The sequence below is a fragment of the Polyodon spathula genome, chromosome 6 (genome assembly GCF_017654505.1).
Source record: "Polyodon spathula isolate WHYD16114869_AA chromosome 6, ASM1765450v1, whole genome shotgun sequence".
Classification (NCBI taxonomy): Eukaryota; Metazoa; Chordata; class Actinopteri; order Acipenseriformes; family Polyodontidae; genus Polyodon; species Polyodon spathula.
Genome location: NC_054539.1, coordinates 19596215 through 19614005, shown reverse-complemented (window position 1 = coordinate 19614005; position 17791 = coordinate 19596215). Strand labels below are relative to the sequence as shown.

Below are 17791 nucleotides of genomic sequence, written 5' to 3'. Positions count from 1 at the left end.
GATTAGATGAAACGGAGGTGTACTGATTTTCAGAGTTTTTTCTTCTGTATGTTACAAAACTGGTATTCTTCACTGTCTCAAAGAAACTGTCCAAGTTGCTTCTTTGTAACTATGGGCCATTAGCTTGATACTTAAAGTCTGTTTTTCAATAAATCAATAAAGCTTGATATTCGTGAAACTCATTTATGGAAAGGCCATCAGTCAAAAAAAAGTTTAATGAATATCAACTTTAATTATTAATAGCTTATGAGCTATCTCATTTTGAATTGGGCCTCTTGACAGACAATTTTCTTGTGCAGGTCTTACTTTTTTTATCCACAAGCAAGATCAGAGTAACTCATATTATTAAAGTTAAATGTTGCTTTTCTTCACAGTGACAGCTACAAACAAGCTTGTGGGTTACACTCAGAAACCTCTTATACATTCTCCCAGTTAAATGGGTAGTGAACTATTGATCTCCAATGTGTGAGTTTATATTTATTTATTTTTAATTTAGTCTTCTCCAATTTTTTTACCCCAGTTTCCCCCCCCCCAATTTAGTGTGCCCAATTATTATCTGTATCCTCGGCTCACCGCTCACAACCCCCCCGCCGACTCGGGGAACGGAGGCTGGAGCACGCGTCCTCCAAAATGTGCTCCTGCCAATCTGTCATTTTACACACTGCAGATCCACAGCAAAGCCACCAGACCTATAGTGCTGGAGGACAAGACAGATCTGGTGGCTCCACTGCAGAACCAGAGACGCCCTATCGGTTACAGGGGTCGCTGATGCGCAGCGAGCCATGGATTCCCCTGCTGACCTAAGCCCTCCCTACCCAGGCAGCGCTCGGCCAATTGTGAGCTACCCCCTAGGAAATCCCGGTGATGGTCAGCTGTGACACAGCCTGGACTCGAACCAGCGATCTCCAGGCTATCGGGCACATCCTGCACTCCACGTGGAGCGCTTTTACTGGATGCGAAACTCGGGAGCCCCCCTATGCGAGTGTATATAATGCTTCAACCCTTCCCCTTCTGATGTGTTAATGCAGTTGATAATCTCATTTAGCAATTTGTGCTTTCCATACCCATTTGGTTTCCATTAATAATTTAAACAAAAATGTGAATATGCGGTTTAATTTGCTTGGTCCATGGAAGAGAAGTGAACTCAGTCATGTTCAGTTGAAGGTTGGTAGCAAGTATTACATCACTTCAGGTTACACAATTCAATCAAAAAGTAAGCTGATAAGCAAAAATAATGCAGCGACATTTGGCAAAGCAGCAGCGATAGCTCTGTGAAAGATCAGGATTGGGATGTGATGTAATGCAGGAATGTCAATAACTTCTTGTGTGGTGGCTTGAATCCCAGGCGTGGAAAACCTAAGATTCTGAATCCTGTAAAATGAAAATGTACATTTAGCATATACGCAAAGATGGTATTAAAATGCCTTGACGTGTTGCTTGTTGTAAAGATCTCTTTTGTTCATAAGAAGCTTTTATGAGGAGAGGGGGTAGATGTGCCAATCGTTAGATATTCTGACTACCAAGTTCTTACAACTATTTTGTATGAATATAAAATAATAAAATCAAAACTTCATTAACATTACAAATAATTATTACCAACAATACATTTATGAACACTAAAATAGGACATTAAAACCTTATGCAAACTCATATTTTACAGTTACTAATGAATTACAGATGTAACTATCAAACTAACAGAAAAACAAAACATGCATACACTTGGAGGCTGTTGAACATAAAGTACATCCATGGTGTGTGCTCAATTAATAAGCAAATCTGGTGATGCAAATGAAGCCCTTACCTTTACCGAAGCTCTGGGATTCAGTCCTAGAAATGAAGAGACTGTATTGTTCTCCTTAGAGTCAAAGAAAGCTTCATAATCCTGAAACAAAACGTGTGCCAAAAGGTCAACATTCTTTACTTAGAGGAAATGAAATATTCTAATTAAAACTCGTGGCCCATTACTGTATAAACTGACCAGACTAACTTTAATCTGTAATATCGCTGCTAAATAAATAGTTTACTTTCATTTTCACAAAGTAAGGATTACTTTGTATATGCAGTGTGACATTTTTTCGAATTTGCTATTTTATTAAGCATAAAAAGGCTACCAGCGCTTCTCTGATCTTACTATATTCACATGGTTTAAATAAGTTGAAGTTCACGTTATTCACATATTTTTCTCCAAAGCTAAAATACAATAGAAGTTATGCCAATAGAGTAGTGCTGATCATTTGCACTTCTAAATAACTAGTCAGGATATACACATCTGCACACTGTCGGTGATAAACCACTGAAACTCACCAGCAAGTTGAAATCATTGCAAAGAATCTTACTGTTGAAAAGCACTTTAAGTACTAAAATGTGCATGTGTAAAAGCCACTGCACACTAAATTCACCCCATCATTTATCATTCATCATCTGTAAATGCTGTGCATAGGCTGAATGCACACCAGGCGACTGTTTTTATCAACTCTACTTCTCCGGAATCTCCCTTCAGTAAATAGGTGGTGTGAAATATCTACAACAGGCCTGAATGTAAATGATACTGACATTCAGTACATCACACACGTACGACAATTCAGTACCTGGGGTTCTGTGTAGAAAAAGAAATGTGGGCATTTATAAAATTACTATTTGTATGATAACTGGTATGATAACATGCTGAACCAAACTAAAAGGAAGAAGTGTGGTTTGCCAACAGAAAATGAGGCATGAGCTTGTAACCATCAATTACTGTTACGGTAACCAGTTATACAAAGCCACTGACCCAGTTAAAAAAATAATAATGCTTTTATAAATACTTATGCAGCACAGACAGAAATACACACAAATAAAAAATATGTTAACTCGCTATGCAGTGGTTAAAATGAATTCAAAGGTTTGAATTAAAGTTAAAATGTTTCTTAGGGGGTTTCTTAGACACCATTTACCCTACTTAAGGACACAACTCATTTTCTGCCCTCTCAAAGTACATTCATGACACCTACTATTAACCTTAATCCTTAGAATTGAAGACTTCCCATGGATCTGGTAGGTCAAATTAATACTGATAAATTGAATTAAAAGCAGTGTTCATCTGAATTCGGGATAATGCTGATGGATGTAGTCATGTTTAAATTCCTTCTGCTACATCTCTTGGTCAGGGACAAAACCAAAGGGGGGGGGGGGGGGGGGGGGGGGGGGGGGGTGGGGGGGGGGAGGGGTGTTGGAGGGGGGGGGGGGGGGGGATAGGGGGGGGGGGGGGTGGTTTTGGGTGGGGGTGGGTGCAAGAATGAAAACAGTCAGTGACAGCCATGACTACCTCTGTGTGTTTTGCAGAAAAAAGGCATACCAGTGCTTGCCATGTTCTCAACGACAGAGGAATGAACTTACCCCACAGTAGTGTTCATCATTAAATATCTGTGGTGGGAGCGGGTTCCCCTTAGCTGGAAGCTTCTCTTTGGGTATGTGTTTATACATCCACATTCTCTGCTCCTCCACCATGGTTATATCAACCTCTTCAAACTCAATCCCGTTGGCCTCCAGGAACCCCACCACATCCTGTTGTGTTTTCTTGATCTAAATAATCGGAAAAGTCAAGTTCAGTCTATAGAAAACCACACTAGATGCAAACTAAGTGCTTGTTTGTCAAATGCTATTACCCTGGGAGAAATGCTACATATCCCATTACATTTATAATATTTAGCTTTGCCTATAAAACAAAGTAAATATTTTCGATAGGCTTTAGTATGAAAAATCCAGAGTTTACTGTGCTAAAAAAAAAGATGTTACACCAACTGTTTAGCAGATTCTGTAGTCACACTAACATTGCATTTAGCAAAATTAGCCAAAACATTGTGGAAGTGTTAAGGAAGCAATCAAAACAAACTAAGAAATCACCATCCATGCATTATACTGATCTGGTTTAGTAAATTACATTGGACTTAATTTGAATTACCTTATGGATAGTTTGAGTCAATACAGACTTTTGGGAGTTGGGATTTATCAGTGTGGTCTCACACAGTACCTTGCTCTAAAAGTTTTGGTCTTAAGAGATAAGCTTCAAATAGCCTAGCTTCCTTTGAATTAAAACTATGTGGGCCAAATCATTTAGCTTTCAGTAAAGAATGAAAACTGATGTGTCTAGACCAGTGGTCCTCAAAATGGTGCCCGCGGGCAAATTCGTGCCCGCGAAGCCAGGCCATTGTGTCCGCGGCAGCGGTTCTTAAATTTGTGTCAAGAACACATTTCTTTAAACACGTTTTCCAACAAAAGCTTCACAGCAGTCTGTTGACAGCGCTGCTCGCTTATGCTGTGCTTGTACGTAATCGATTTTTTTTTTTTTTTTTTTTTTTTTACCCTAAAAGGGCCTCTGCGATACGATCAACCAATTGAATGTCTGCATTTTCTCTGCGGTAGCCCAATCATAAGTTAGCTGAGTGGGAGATAAACTGTGTCCGTTTCAGTTGCAGGTACGGACAGTAAGTTTAACCAACAGGAGAGTCAAATATCTGCCAAGTTTTACGCAGCTGTCCAATCATAAGCAAGCAAAGGCCGTTAACGGTATTCTGCATGAAAACTGAAGGTGAGGGAGTAGCCAATGAGAAAGTGAAAAATCTCACAGCTGTCCAATCATTTGTGAGCAGAGGCAGGGTGTTAATATGTTGGATAAGCACTGAATTTCACCTACTGTTATTGAGAAAAGTAATAAATTTCAGTATTTTGAATTTATATTTTTTAATTGCACCAGACAAGGGAAACACCATAGTAGATTTAGTTATGAATCCACGTTCTCTGAATAATTGTACTGGAGATGAGCAATCTTTAAACAGGAGTAGTGTTGACAAATTTAACAAATTGAAACAAAGCGAGACGCTATCTATCCTCATTTTATTTTATTTTATTCATCGCTATCTCTGTCAATATGCTATTTAAAAATATGTGCATTGCATATTTTATATAAATTTAAAAGAATAAGCACAGTACGCACAATTACTGCCTGAGACTTGGCCTTATCAGAGCGAGCCAAAAATAACTTGTGCCCCTTTAAAAATGTGACCAAGAGATGAAACTGATTTTCAGCGCTTACGCACACATTTATTACAACAAAAAATAAACAAACAAAAACCTAGCTGTCACGAGCACTGACTATACACATGTAGGTCGCTGTCTAACTTGCAGGACAGCTAAGCTGTTTACCTGCCGTGTAATGCAATACAACACACCTTACACACAAAAAGCAAATGTAGGTTTTTTTTTTTTTTCACAATACCTTTTATGACCTTTAGTCAGGCTTCTTCACACAGCAGCAGTAGAAGAGAAGACTGGCTGCACTAATTTTAAACCCTGCACCTGGCTCTAATTATCAATACGGCCAGGTGCATGTGATAATTAACAATAAATAAAATAATTAAATGAAACAATTAGCTTGGCAGGGAGGCTTTTGCATTCTTACGCTTGCAGGCATATATATCATATATATATATATATATATATATATATATATATATATATATACACACACACACACACACACACACACACACACACACACACACACACACACACACACACACACACACACTATGTGTCGCAGGAAGGGCCTAGGCAATAGTCAGCGTGCCCGCAAACAGTCAAGATCGATCAATTTATGGCCATGCCCAAATTACTTTGAGGACCACTGGTCTAGACAGTTACCCAGGGACAAACTCTTCACTCACTCAGTCAGTTTATTTCTGCCGACAGAGAAACAACCTTGCATGCAGAATACAGAGCAGCAGTAAAAAAACAAACAAAAAAAAAAAAAGCTTTTTAGCCATTACTAATACAAACTCAAAAAACTAAAAATAAAATAAAAAGCACACGATTTGGTAATGGGACTCTGCACTGTCAAGAAAAGCCTAATCTACAAAATCACACTGGAATGTGGGAGTATTTATGGAAACTATTTATCAGAATCTTTAAAAACACAAATGTTATAAAAAGACTCTGCTAACACTAAATATCACAAAGTTAATTCACATCAACCAGTATTACTTTGCCAACAGTGTCACCTCTATTAATGTAAGCTTTTACAAGATTGCACAAATTTAGAAGGCAACATAAACCATACTTGTTTGTCTTGGCACACAGCACAAAAAACTGGTACTGTGATTGGCTGTATGAGTGTAGGTAAAAAAAAAAAAAAAAAAAAAAAAAAAAAAAAAAAAAAAAAAACCTATCACAATATCAGACTAATATCACCAAAAAATGTGTCTGCGTGCTGTACATTTGGGTCCCCTTTAATACACTATTGAACCTTACTATTGCCCGTAGATTACCATTAAACCCACCAGTATCTTGAGCATGTTGGTGGATGATGTAAACCAGGCCCATAACAGAGACAGGCAGCTACAACTCCTATACTCTCTCTGGGTCAAAATGTTTATTTTCTTCAACTTTTAAACTGTTCAGTGAATCTATTTTTAATGTACAGCACTGTATGACATCTTGGCATTGAAGGCAATGACTGCAAATTGATTGATTTATTTATATTTTTTGGTACAGTCCTGAGGGTTAATCCCGTTGGCCTCACACTGCTGGCTGTAATTGCTTATATTCACTCAGAGATGTCAGTATTGTTTTCTTTTGTAATTGTTCAATTATTTTGAATATGCTCATTCTGTTGTGCTGATTTGTGTAAAGCAAGAAAATATGCAGAGATAAGTTTTAAATCTGCTTAATGAGAAGCAATGTCAGTAACAATAATAAAAATAAAAAAGAAATGTCTTCTCCAATTAAACTGACTTGGTATTTGTACCATCTTAGCAATCAGAAGATAATTTGGTTGGTTTAAATCAAACTGTTTAGTTTGGGTCCTTCTACAGTATGTACCTGTTGGCTGATCTAGGTAGTGTAAGTAAATGACAAAAAGACAATACAGTTGAAATGACCACTTTTTTTTTTTAAGACGACATGGCTAAAATCCAATAACCAGGCCCCTACAGAAAAACTATACTTTAGTGGAGACATGGTTATTACAGACTGATCAGGATCTTTCAGCCAATCAAGAGCATCAACCTTGCTGCTTTCAGTTTTTACAGTGCCGTATTCTCCATATCAGCATGGTTGACATCACCCCCTTAAATAAATATCATACCAAGGCACTTCTCAGAATTCCATTAAACTGCGAAATCCATTCAAAACAGCGACACCACAATGAGCCGCGTACTTCAGCCACTTGAACAGTATTCTCAACATCAATCTTTTCCCTTTTTTCAATGAAATTGACAATGGACTAAATAAAGGTTGGTAATGACCAGAAAACAAGCTGGATTTTTAATCCGTTACCCAGATACATATCAGTCGCATTTTACCACCCTTGCAGCAAGAATAAAATCAATCCCATTACATATATGTAACAAATGAATGCACTTACATGTCATTTCTGACTCTTACCAGTTTTCTGATACAAAGCCCATCTCTTCAATGTACTTCTTTATCCATCACAACCCATGTTTTTTTTTTTTTCTCCCACAGTGAACGGTGAATTTTTAAATACTGCTACAATACATACCAGATTTAAAAGTGTCCACTGTTGTCTCTTTTGGGAAGTGATATTTTCAGAATCATTGTTCTGAATTAAAATACTACTTCTGTTGAAAATATAGTACTGTACCAACAAAACCAACTACAGTACATCTAAGTGGAAGCCTACTTTCAGCCATGTAGCTTTGACATTGCATCTTTTTTGTGTTCCCTGAAAAAACGGACAAGGGTTGGAACGGGCCAAAATGAAATAATTGGATATGCGGAAGAGTCATTTAACTGTCACTGATGTCAAAATTTTATAGGGTCAGTTATGTGAGCGTGGACTGTATAATACTGTTATAGGACAATAATCGTCTGTGTATGGGTGTGGCAAAGTGGTTGGTAAGGGGAACAGGTGTAGCGGTGATGCGATGCAGGAGTGATGAACAGACAACAGTGATTCAGTGAACAAGTGTTTATTTGTGCTGTTTCCAGGTCTGGCGACCGTCAAATAATAAATCCCAGGCCGTACACAACAATGTGTAAAGCGCGGGGATGGCGAACACAGTACAGTCTCACACACAAACAAAGGCACGGTCACCAGTCCTGGGTGATATTCAAACGTGCAGGTGCTCTGTGCAGTGGTGCTCCAGATAGTGCTTTACGTGGCGACAGCTCCGGAGGTGTGTGTTAACTGTCTAGTGGTGCGAAAAAGACACTTATAAACAAACAAAGACAACACACAACACGTAATACACTCTGAGAGCTCCTCTCTCAGTCCTTCTCTCCTCACGTTACCCAAACGAAGGAAAAGATCAGCGTTACCCTGGCCCCTATATGTAATCCAGCATGATATCTAGGTAAACGGTTGCAGCTGCCTTATTATTTGCAGCTGCCTCTCGTTTACCTTTCAAATCAATACGGTCTTACAACAGAGTCACGCTTTTTTCCAGGCTGACCCACTTCCCTGACCCGGAAACGAACTGTCAGACCAGCCCTTCCAGATACTTCTCCTCTCGTTCTTTAGCGCCCTCACAGGTCGGGAGGAAGATTCATCACCAGAACTCATCTTTCCGTCACAATGGGTTATAGCTACACTCACAAAGTTTAAAACTGACCTCTTTTCACCTTCGGTCCGTTCACTTCCAGTCGCGCCAATATTTTCCAATATACAGACTTTGGTCCTATAACCCTACAGTATACTTCAGACAATGAATACTCCTAAGAAACACATTTTAAGAGTATAGACATTTTTCACAAAGACTTTTGAACACAATTGTAATTGCTTTACCTCCAGAATGACAATGTGGCAGGCAGTTTTCAATGGCCATGGAGGCCTCTATTCTTCTAGCCTAAACTGTCTATGAGGAATATAAACAAATAGGAATAAACAAAGTCTGCCTACTGATGAAGTCAGAGGACTGTAGCAAGCAAACATAAACAATTCTAAAAAGGGACTGTGGGATACTGCTGGGACTCATCTTTGCTGGGAAACCAACTATTACATCGGCTTTCTGCCGAGATTTGAAAATGTCCTCAGTGAATAAAAAAATGGTCACACAAAAACCTGATTTGAGCAAGACAGCACAGCAACGAGCTGTGACCAGGAATCTGGGCTCTGTGGGTAACTACTTAAAAAATAAATATAAATATATATGTTTCCCTGCTTTCTGTCTGTGCTTTATGAGAAATATGAAGATGCCTTTCCCTTCCAGCCTAATTATTACCATGTTTATTACCATTTAGCAAAGCTCGTTAAACTGTAAAGCAACACTGCATTATCACTGTAATTTAAAAACAATTAACAATTATCCACATGCTTCTTCTCTGTGCTTTTTTATAACTGCAGTACAATGGAATTGCACACTACAAGCCCCACTCATGATTCTCAAATGCTAGACCAAGGATGACATCACACTAGCAATCACCACCAGCATCACAATCTTACTGCATAGTTTCACTTTCACCTCTTAATAAAGTGTACACACGTTGAGCATTTCTGAAAACCAAATCCTCACTACTACCTACAGTATATTCAAAGTTTGGGCTATAGTGTGCATTAAATGACTCCATTTTTATACTGCACAACATAATCCCTGCAATTTTCTTCCTCTACCTGTGAACAGTTATCTTCTGGGACATCAGCTATTCCTTAATGTCGAGTAATAAAGTGAAGCTCCAACTTCTATAGAAATAACAGGTGCCTTGGATAAGATGATTTTTCTTTTTGTGGTTCAGATTCCAACATCACCTTGTGCTGCATTACTTTCCCGTGCCATTTCTAACAGCAAATTCAACTTTCAACTAAAGGCAGTTTTAAAATAACACCAGCGGATCAAAGATATCTGGTGTCATAATAATAAGACATCGTCATACATCTAATAAAGACCGCTGTTAGAAATGGAGATACATTTCCAGATATTGTTAAAAACTGGAAGAAAGTGTGCGGCAAAGAAAGCTGTGGAAGATACTATGGCTGACTTTCGAATCTGTGATATTATGGGGCAAGTTCAGCATGGAAGAGGGGGTCTTGGTCTCAGTTCAGCTCCTACTACATGGCACAAGGCAACCCCCGCTCAAAGGAGGAAGCTGATAGTCAACGAGGTGCAAAAACAGGAGGAGAGAATGCGTAAAGGCAGTTTCCTAGGCCAAGCAAGGAGAATGGAAGAGATGAGAGAGTGTGGAACAACGCAAGATCGGCTGGCAAGACCTATGGACAATCAGGGCTTTACGTTTAGATTTTTAACAACTGGCCCCTTGGGCCACTGAGCTTACATTTTTACTGGCCCGGATCAATTTTATCTGGCCCAATATATATATTATTTATATATTTTTTGTCATGATGGCTTTTATTTTCACTGTGTTTCAAAAGAAAAAGAAAGTGGCTAAGCAAAGCCTTTCAATATACATTACTTCAGCCATTTAACATGCACACATTTGTGTGCTGATCAGAAAATGAAAATACTATTAAGATTTGAAAATGTATGCGTGCAAATGATACTCATTTTTTCACAACAAACCCGTAACCAAGCTGTTACCATATGGTTACAGCAAAGCTAAACCTGAATTATAATAATCCTAATTAGGGATGGGTCAGTGTAGTCGAATACACAATTACACGAAAATAAAATAACTATTCATATTCGAGTACACACAATGTGTGAAGTGAAATAAAATAAATGCATATAGCAAGCGCTAAAAGGAGGAAGTCATACTTGGGAAAACATTGACATTAGAAAGATAATTCAACGTTATGATGAATATAAAAGATATACTAAATGTTAAGCAGAACACCACAGTAGAAATAATAAGAAAAAGCAAGATACTTCAGAGTTGGGTTTTTTGTCGTTTTGTTTTTAAACTCTGGACTGCACTTGTCAATGTAAAAGATCTACTGTTAACATTTTGTTAATGGATAGTAACATCAACATTTGCACTGACCATTAAAAGTACAACCAGGAATGTTCCTTGTTTTGAATTACTTGCAGGTTATTGAATAAACAAAGTAACTTGACTTAGATTAATCTGAGGTCAGTACTTAATGGCTAGATGTAATTGGTAGAAATATTATGCTATTGTAATGTTGGAATGTATTTTCTATTGCTTTTGGCCAGGTTACAATATTTGCACTGTTCAGATTAAATGTTGTTATTTGTTAGAATTAAATAGATGTAGAATATTTAAGTTGTTATACGATGTGTGTTATTTTATTCTGAATACAGCAAATAAAAAAAAAGATTTGGTTATTTGTGCAACATTATGCTGCTGTTGCTTTAATTGGAAGAGATAAGCGCTATCACAAATAAATATCGTCTTAGACATTGTTTGTACACTTTTTGAGCTGGCTAAAATTTCCATTCTAAATCCTAATAATAAACACTATTACAATACAAAATAATAAAAATCCTTCTCAGAACATTGTGGCTTGTGTAGACTCTCCCAAGTCAGCGCTAATCTTGCTGAGTGATTCCAACGAGTCTTGGAAAGATTGTTAAGTCACAGCAGACAAACACCTACTATCTTGCAAACTATTACAGCGAGACTGGATATAATGTAAACGAAATGTTGAATTTTCGACAAATAAAACTATTGTTTTATCTGCAAGTCTGGGAAGCAAGGCAGAACATCACTTTTTTTCACTGTCGTAATGAAGCCAGATGAAGTCTCCACTCTAAATGATCGTCTTCATTTTTTTCATAATTACTTTCTTTATGATTATTGACTTCAGTGCTTTCCTTTTGGCTTATTGGTTGCTTAGTTGTAGAAAACCCAGTTTGTAAAGATTATCCATGTAGCAGGAGCAATTCTTACCAACACAGCACTTTAGTAAGTAGTCAGATTCTGACGGTGCAACAAACATGACGTGCAGCGGGAAAATTCGGATTAGTTCAATTACGTCATTATCGGAGGGGGTGGGGGATTGGTTTGTAAATTAGTTTTTGCAGCTTTTTGGCAGACTGGTCCATTTTCCTCAATTCATGAAATGGAAGCCATGTGCACTATACTATATATTAGTTAAAAAATGTTAACTGCCCAGTTGGGCCTGTGGTGCTTCATAACTACAGGCCAAAATGCGATCTCTACCTGCCCCGGGCCACTGGGCCATGGTTAATGTCAAACCCTGACAGTGGAACAGAGCAGGATCAGTTGATCTGATGAGGGAACATATGATGTTCTCCCATCACTTATCTTTGTCTAGAATGGTAAATTTTACAGGCTATGGATCCAGACTCTGACAAAGCTTTTTATTGCACACCAATTTGAACAGCAGTTAAGCAAACAGATTTGTAACAAAACACTCAATTTGTTAGGTGCCAATTATGTGTAAGTTTGTACTTTGATCTAAAGATCTACTACTGTGTCCAAAAGTTTACCATCACCCTAAAATGAACAAGTTTTGCTTCATAAAGTAAAATATAACCTGCTGAATAATCTTACGTTAACATATTAAATTACATACCACTTTGTAGTTTTCCATGTACTCAACGAAAAACTGACAAATTGAAATATGTGAGATTTCGAAATCTAATATAAAAAAAACACACGATTTCTGAAAAGGCATTACAAATCTTGACAAGTGTTACTCAACAAGAAGTAAATTACAAGTGGTAACAATAGATTTAAGTTATAGAAGCATGATACGTTAATGCTTTTAAATATAGCTTAAAGAAAGCATCTCTTGGAGAATGGTCTGGTGTCTGGGAGGCCTGCTAAGAAGCCCTTTCTGAGCAAGAAAAACATCAGATTGCTTAAACTACTGTTGCACACCTGGGCCAAAGCAATTTTCTCAGACATAGCATCTGGAAAGGCACAGGATCCCTACACACTTTACCCAAGGGGGTAGTTACGAAAAAGGACTAGTACCTGAAAACACTCCAAGACCACCCCCTCTCTATGGCTTAGAACGATTTTTCCCCAATATTGATTTCTACTTCCAAGATGAGAGAGCCATTTGCCATTGAGTCAAACAAGCGAAGAAATGATTAGCAGACATCAGTATTGCATCACTTCAATTCTGGCCTGGAAATTTGCCAGATCTCAATTCTACTGAGAATGTTTGGTGTCTGATAGGACAGGAAATCAGGAAAAGTCAACCATGAAACTGAAATGAACTTGAACTGTAAAGGCTGCATGGATGAATCTAAAGAATAACTCAACCCTTCAGCGCCTCATTGAGTCCATGCCTCAGAAGAAGTCTCCCCACTCACCTCTTCCAGGCTGCAGCTCCTACTCTACTCCCTTATATTTCCTCTCTTCTCAACACCCATCTGCTCTCTGGTTGATTCCCCCTACCTTCAAACATACCTGCATCATCCCCACCTTAAAAAAAACCCTACCTCAATCCTTCATCCCTCCAGAACTACTGCCCTGACTCCCTTCTCCTGTTCCTGTCTAAAACTCTTAAGTGAGCAGTACATGAACACATGTGAACACATTCTCTGTTCGACCCCCTCCAATCTGGTTTTTGCCCAGCACACTCCACTGAAACTGCACTTCTCTCCATCACTAACTCTTATCTCAGCCTGTGCTGCCTCCCTCTCCTCTGCCCCAATTCTCCTTGACCTCTCTGCAGCTTTTGACACTGTCGACCGCTCTACTCTCCTGTCCTCCCTTGCTGACCTGGGACTCTCCGGCATTGCCTTTGCCTGGTTCTCCTCCTACCTCGCTGATCACACGTACCAGGTGTCCTGGTGTGTCTAACCTGGTGTTTCTAACCCTCTGCCTGTTTCTCTCTTTTGACAGGTCCCCCCCCCATAAATACACATAAATATGTGTATATATATATATATATATATATATATATATATATATATATATATATATATATATATATATATATATATATATATATATATATATATATATGATATACACATACAAACCCCCACTCGATATCCCACAGCCGGGGTTATTAAATCTGCTATATATTGAGAGCCGTGATATAGCAAGAGACCAATAGAAAAACAAATAGGCTAACAAATACTGTACAACCACTCTCTCATTTTATCTGGGGTGTCAGGGTCCAATAGAAGTCCTCCATGCAACCCGCTTTTTCCCACTCTCTCATTTTATCTGGGGTGTCAGGGTCCAATAGAAGTCCTCCATGCAACCCGCTTTTTCTCACTTTTCATATAAAAAGCAGCACACCATTTTAATTCATACAGAGGAGGAGAATTGCTTCTCCTCTCCTTTCTTAAATGCACAAAGGGCGCTAACTTAACAAAAAGCCCAGAAACAAAATATGTACAACTTATAGTTTTAAATATTATCAACTAAGTGATGTCATTGTTTGCAGCAGTGGCATCCTTTGCACAAACACAGCTACACAATGTACTCATGACTAACTGATGCACTTTGAATGCCCTCAAGAGTTTATGTAATTTGGCCAGAGGAAAAAAACAAAAAAAAACAAATGCACAACTGAACAGTGGTTTACAAAGCTTTTCTGTCTTATTAGCATTTGAGTGGGGAAAACCAGGTCCAAAAGCCTTCAATAAATAGTGACCATTCAGAAGTCTGAGTTCTGTCTGGCTATCACTCAGTGCGTGACAAACGGTAACATCAGTGCAAGCTGAAGTACATAAGGAAGGGTTTTAACCAAATAAGCAAATTCTGCTATGTCTTTTTGCATATGTGAGGTGTGTAAAAGAGTTACCAATTACTATACAAAGTGACACTGACAACTGGGCACCTATAGAACTTTAACAAGGATAGCAAAGGGGGGCTTTATTATGAAACAATGATGTCCTGCTTAAAGCTACATACACACATATATATATATATATATATATATATATATATATATATATATATATATATATATATATATATATATACACACACACACACACACACACACACACACACACACACACACACACACACTTGAGCTAAAATATATATATAGTGGTGGATTGCCCTCCAGTCACACATTTTTCTTCTCCAAATAAACGCTTAAACACAAGATGCCAGGAAAAGCCATAGCATGTGTTTATTTACAAAAAGAAAAAGAAAAAAAAACTAAACCTAACCCAATCTCGGGGCCTAACTAAACAGATCTTTCTCTAACTAATAACAAGGCAGACTAAGCCTGTTCCCTCATCGTCAAAACCAATTCACAATCCAAAGCCGTAAACCAAATATCTTTTCCATTAGCGTCCCCCCCCCAGTCTCTCAATAATCCACTTGCTCTCCAACTCTCCCAACCAAACTCCTACCATCACCCTCACCCAACACCCACAGAGTTTTTAAATGCTAAACAATTACATTGTTAAAGACAATTGACAAGACAAATTGGATAATTAATTGAACTGGGGCCAACCCCTGACTTCAGTAGCTTCTACATGGCCTTAATACCCCCCATGTATTGTCTCTGCACAATAAGAACCATTTATTTTAAACCCGATGTGAATTACTTTTAATCTCCCTTATTTAATAAACCATTATCAATTAACAGTATATTAATTAACCCATCTTTAGTTTTGAATCCCAAACACTTCACATTCATTACTTTGTTTACCAACCAGTTTGTTTACATTGTTTTTTCGTTTTTTAATAACCAATCCGACATGATCATAGCGTATATATATATATATATATATATATATATATATATATATATATATATATATATATATATATATATATATATGTACACACACACACACACACACACACACACACACACACACACACACACACACACTTCCTAGACAGAAAACCCCTTGCAAAAAAAAAAAAAAAAAAAAAAAAAAAAATGTCTAACGCAGTAGCAAAGTTTCTGGGTAAACAACATGTAATGGCCATGTCTAGCAGTGTGCACTGACCGGAACTATTTTACCAATCCATACTGAGAATAAAGCTGCAAACATCTAAATTACATGAATTAGAACTATTACAGAATTGTCATTTGGTTTGTCACTTTATTCTGAGGCATAACATTGTACTTTTTTCAAATGGCTTCCCGAAACTCTCAGGTTATTGTTCTGTCATCAATCCAACATACTGTAACACAGTAGCACTGCAGGCATTCTTAAGGGGGTGTTTGGGCATTAATTGAACACACCTTAGGCTGGTATCAACAGAACTTGTTTTAACAGTCAAAGGCATTGAACTTTATGTCAACAAAACACAAAAAAAATGACCGTTTGTGTTATCGTTTATTGAGTTTTGACAAGTGACACAATAAATATCTGACAATTGGGTATTACATTAAAATTATTCTGTGTTACAATTCTGAAGACTTTTGCCAATTAAATCAGTTTCAAACACCTTCATATTATAAAATATTGCTGTATTTATTGTATGTAATCATACACTACTTCTAAAATTTGTTTCCACCAGACAAACGGAAATGGATGAACGAACATGACGAAGTCACCTCCCCTCCCAATTATAGAAATACACATTCAGAAACAACCACCATATAAAATAAGCAGAAGAAAGGGATTGTTAAATATTAAATGAGCGTTATCCAGCAAATAAAGAGACAGGGGGGTATAGATCCAGATGGCCTTGGCATGTGGAGAAAACAAACAAAAAAAAAAAAAACATTTAAGCTTTGAGGAACCTAGAAGCTGGCTTCCTTCATACAAATGAAGTAGTGCATTTACTAAACACACACCTTGCATTGTTTAGGGTTTTAAATGACCAGTTGTACCATTTTCCCACCAGTTGAATCCATACTAGTTTTACACCCAGTACAATTTTTGCTATGGTCAGTGTATTTAGCTCCAAAATGGAATAATCTGGTACAAAAAAAAAAAAAAACAAATTACATAAATAACAGACTCACCGCTTCTATGTACACGCAGAATTAGCACGAATACGACGAGATCTAAGCCTCATAATTCAGTGTTGATCAGTGTCTGTCTGCAAACATTTTAATCAATGAACCCCCTAAGGTAATTCATAATTTCAAATATATCTCAATATTGAAAGCGTTGTAGTGCATTACTTACCAAAACAGAGCCAGATGAAGAAGCGATAAAAACTCGAATTACCATCTTAATATTCCTACAGCAACGTTTTAAAAAGCTGTATATGTGTTTTCCTCCCTGCAAGTCCTTATAATAAAGTGAACGCACCAGGCAAGTGTTCAAATGGTATTATAATAATGAGAGAATCTTTGCTCTCGCCCACTCCCCCAACAGACATCAAACGGTTTTACACTACAGCGATAAAGCTCCTCTCTGACATGAACTGAGTCACTCTTGGAGCTGGAGTGTAATAATGGGGCGGAGAACGTAAACATGTAGTAGTAAAAAAGTATAGTAAGAACTACACTACCCAGAACACCTTAAACATACAGGCGCCGTATCAGTGATCTGCCCACCAGATGAAAAACAAACAGCTTCCTAACACAGGATGAACTTGTTACTGGTGGAAGATGAAATTCGTTGAGACTTTGTTACTTTGTTAACAAGTATGTTAATCGACAATGTCAGTATGTGACACATATACTATGCTTACAAAAACATCGTACCCATAACCTGCTAGATATGTTTTATCAGGCAGAAACAACAAATGCAAGTTTAAAATAGTTTACTAGCTCAGAAACATTTTTACGTACTGTATGCTTAGTCTAGTATTTCATTTTTCCAATAATATTGAACAATCTAATGACAGTACAGAACAGTTAGCTCATTCATGTTAGTCCCACAATTTCCTCTGCGGGGGGATAATAAGTCCCGCTTTAAATTAAAGGGAATATTTTAATTGCATCATTGATCTGCACTACAACTTTTGTTAAACGGGACGGCAGAACAGTGATTGGTATAATGAAGTTCATTCATTTCTA

The 17791-nt window shown here is 37.7% G+C and overlaps 1 protein-coding gene across 1 annotated transcript; it reads right to left on the bottom strand.

Moving 5' to 3' along the window:
* Positions 1-771: 771 nt before the first annotated feature.
* sh3bgrl2 (SH3 domain binding glutamate-rich protein like 2) lies at positions 772-17207 on the bottom strand. Its single transcript, XM_041252441.1, has 4 exons — positions 16953-17207; positions 3376-3561; positions 1802-1882; positions 772-1371 (listed from the first exon to the last, which is right to left on the bottom strand). Exons 1-4 carry the CDS (start codon positions 16995-16997, stop codon positions 1357-1359), a joined length of 327 nt encoding a protein of 108 aa, XP_041108375.1. The 5' UTR covers positions 16998-17207; the 3' UTR covers positions 772-1356.
* Between the last annotated feature and the right edge of the window lie 584 nt (positions 17208-17791).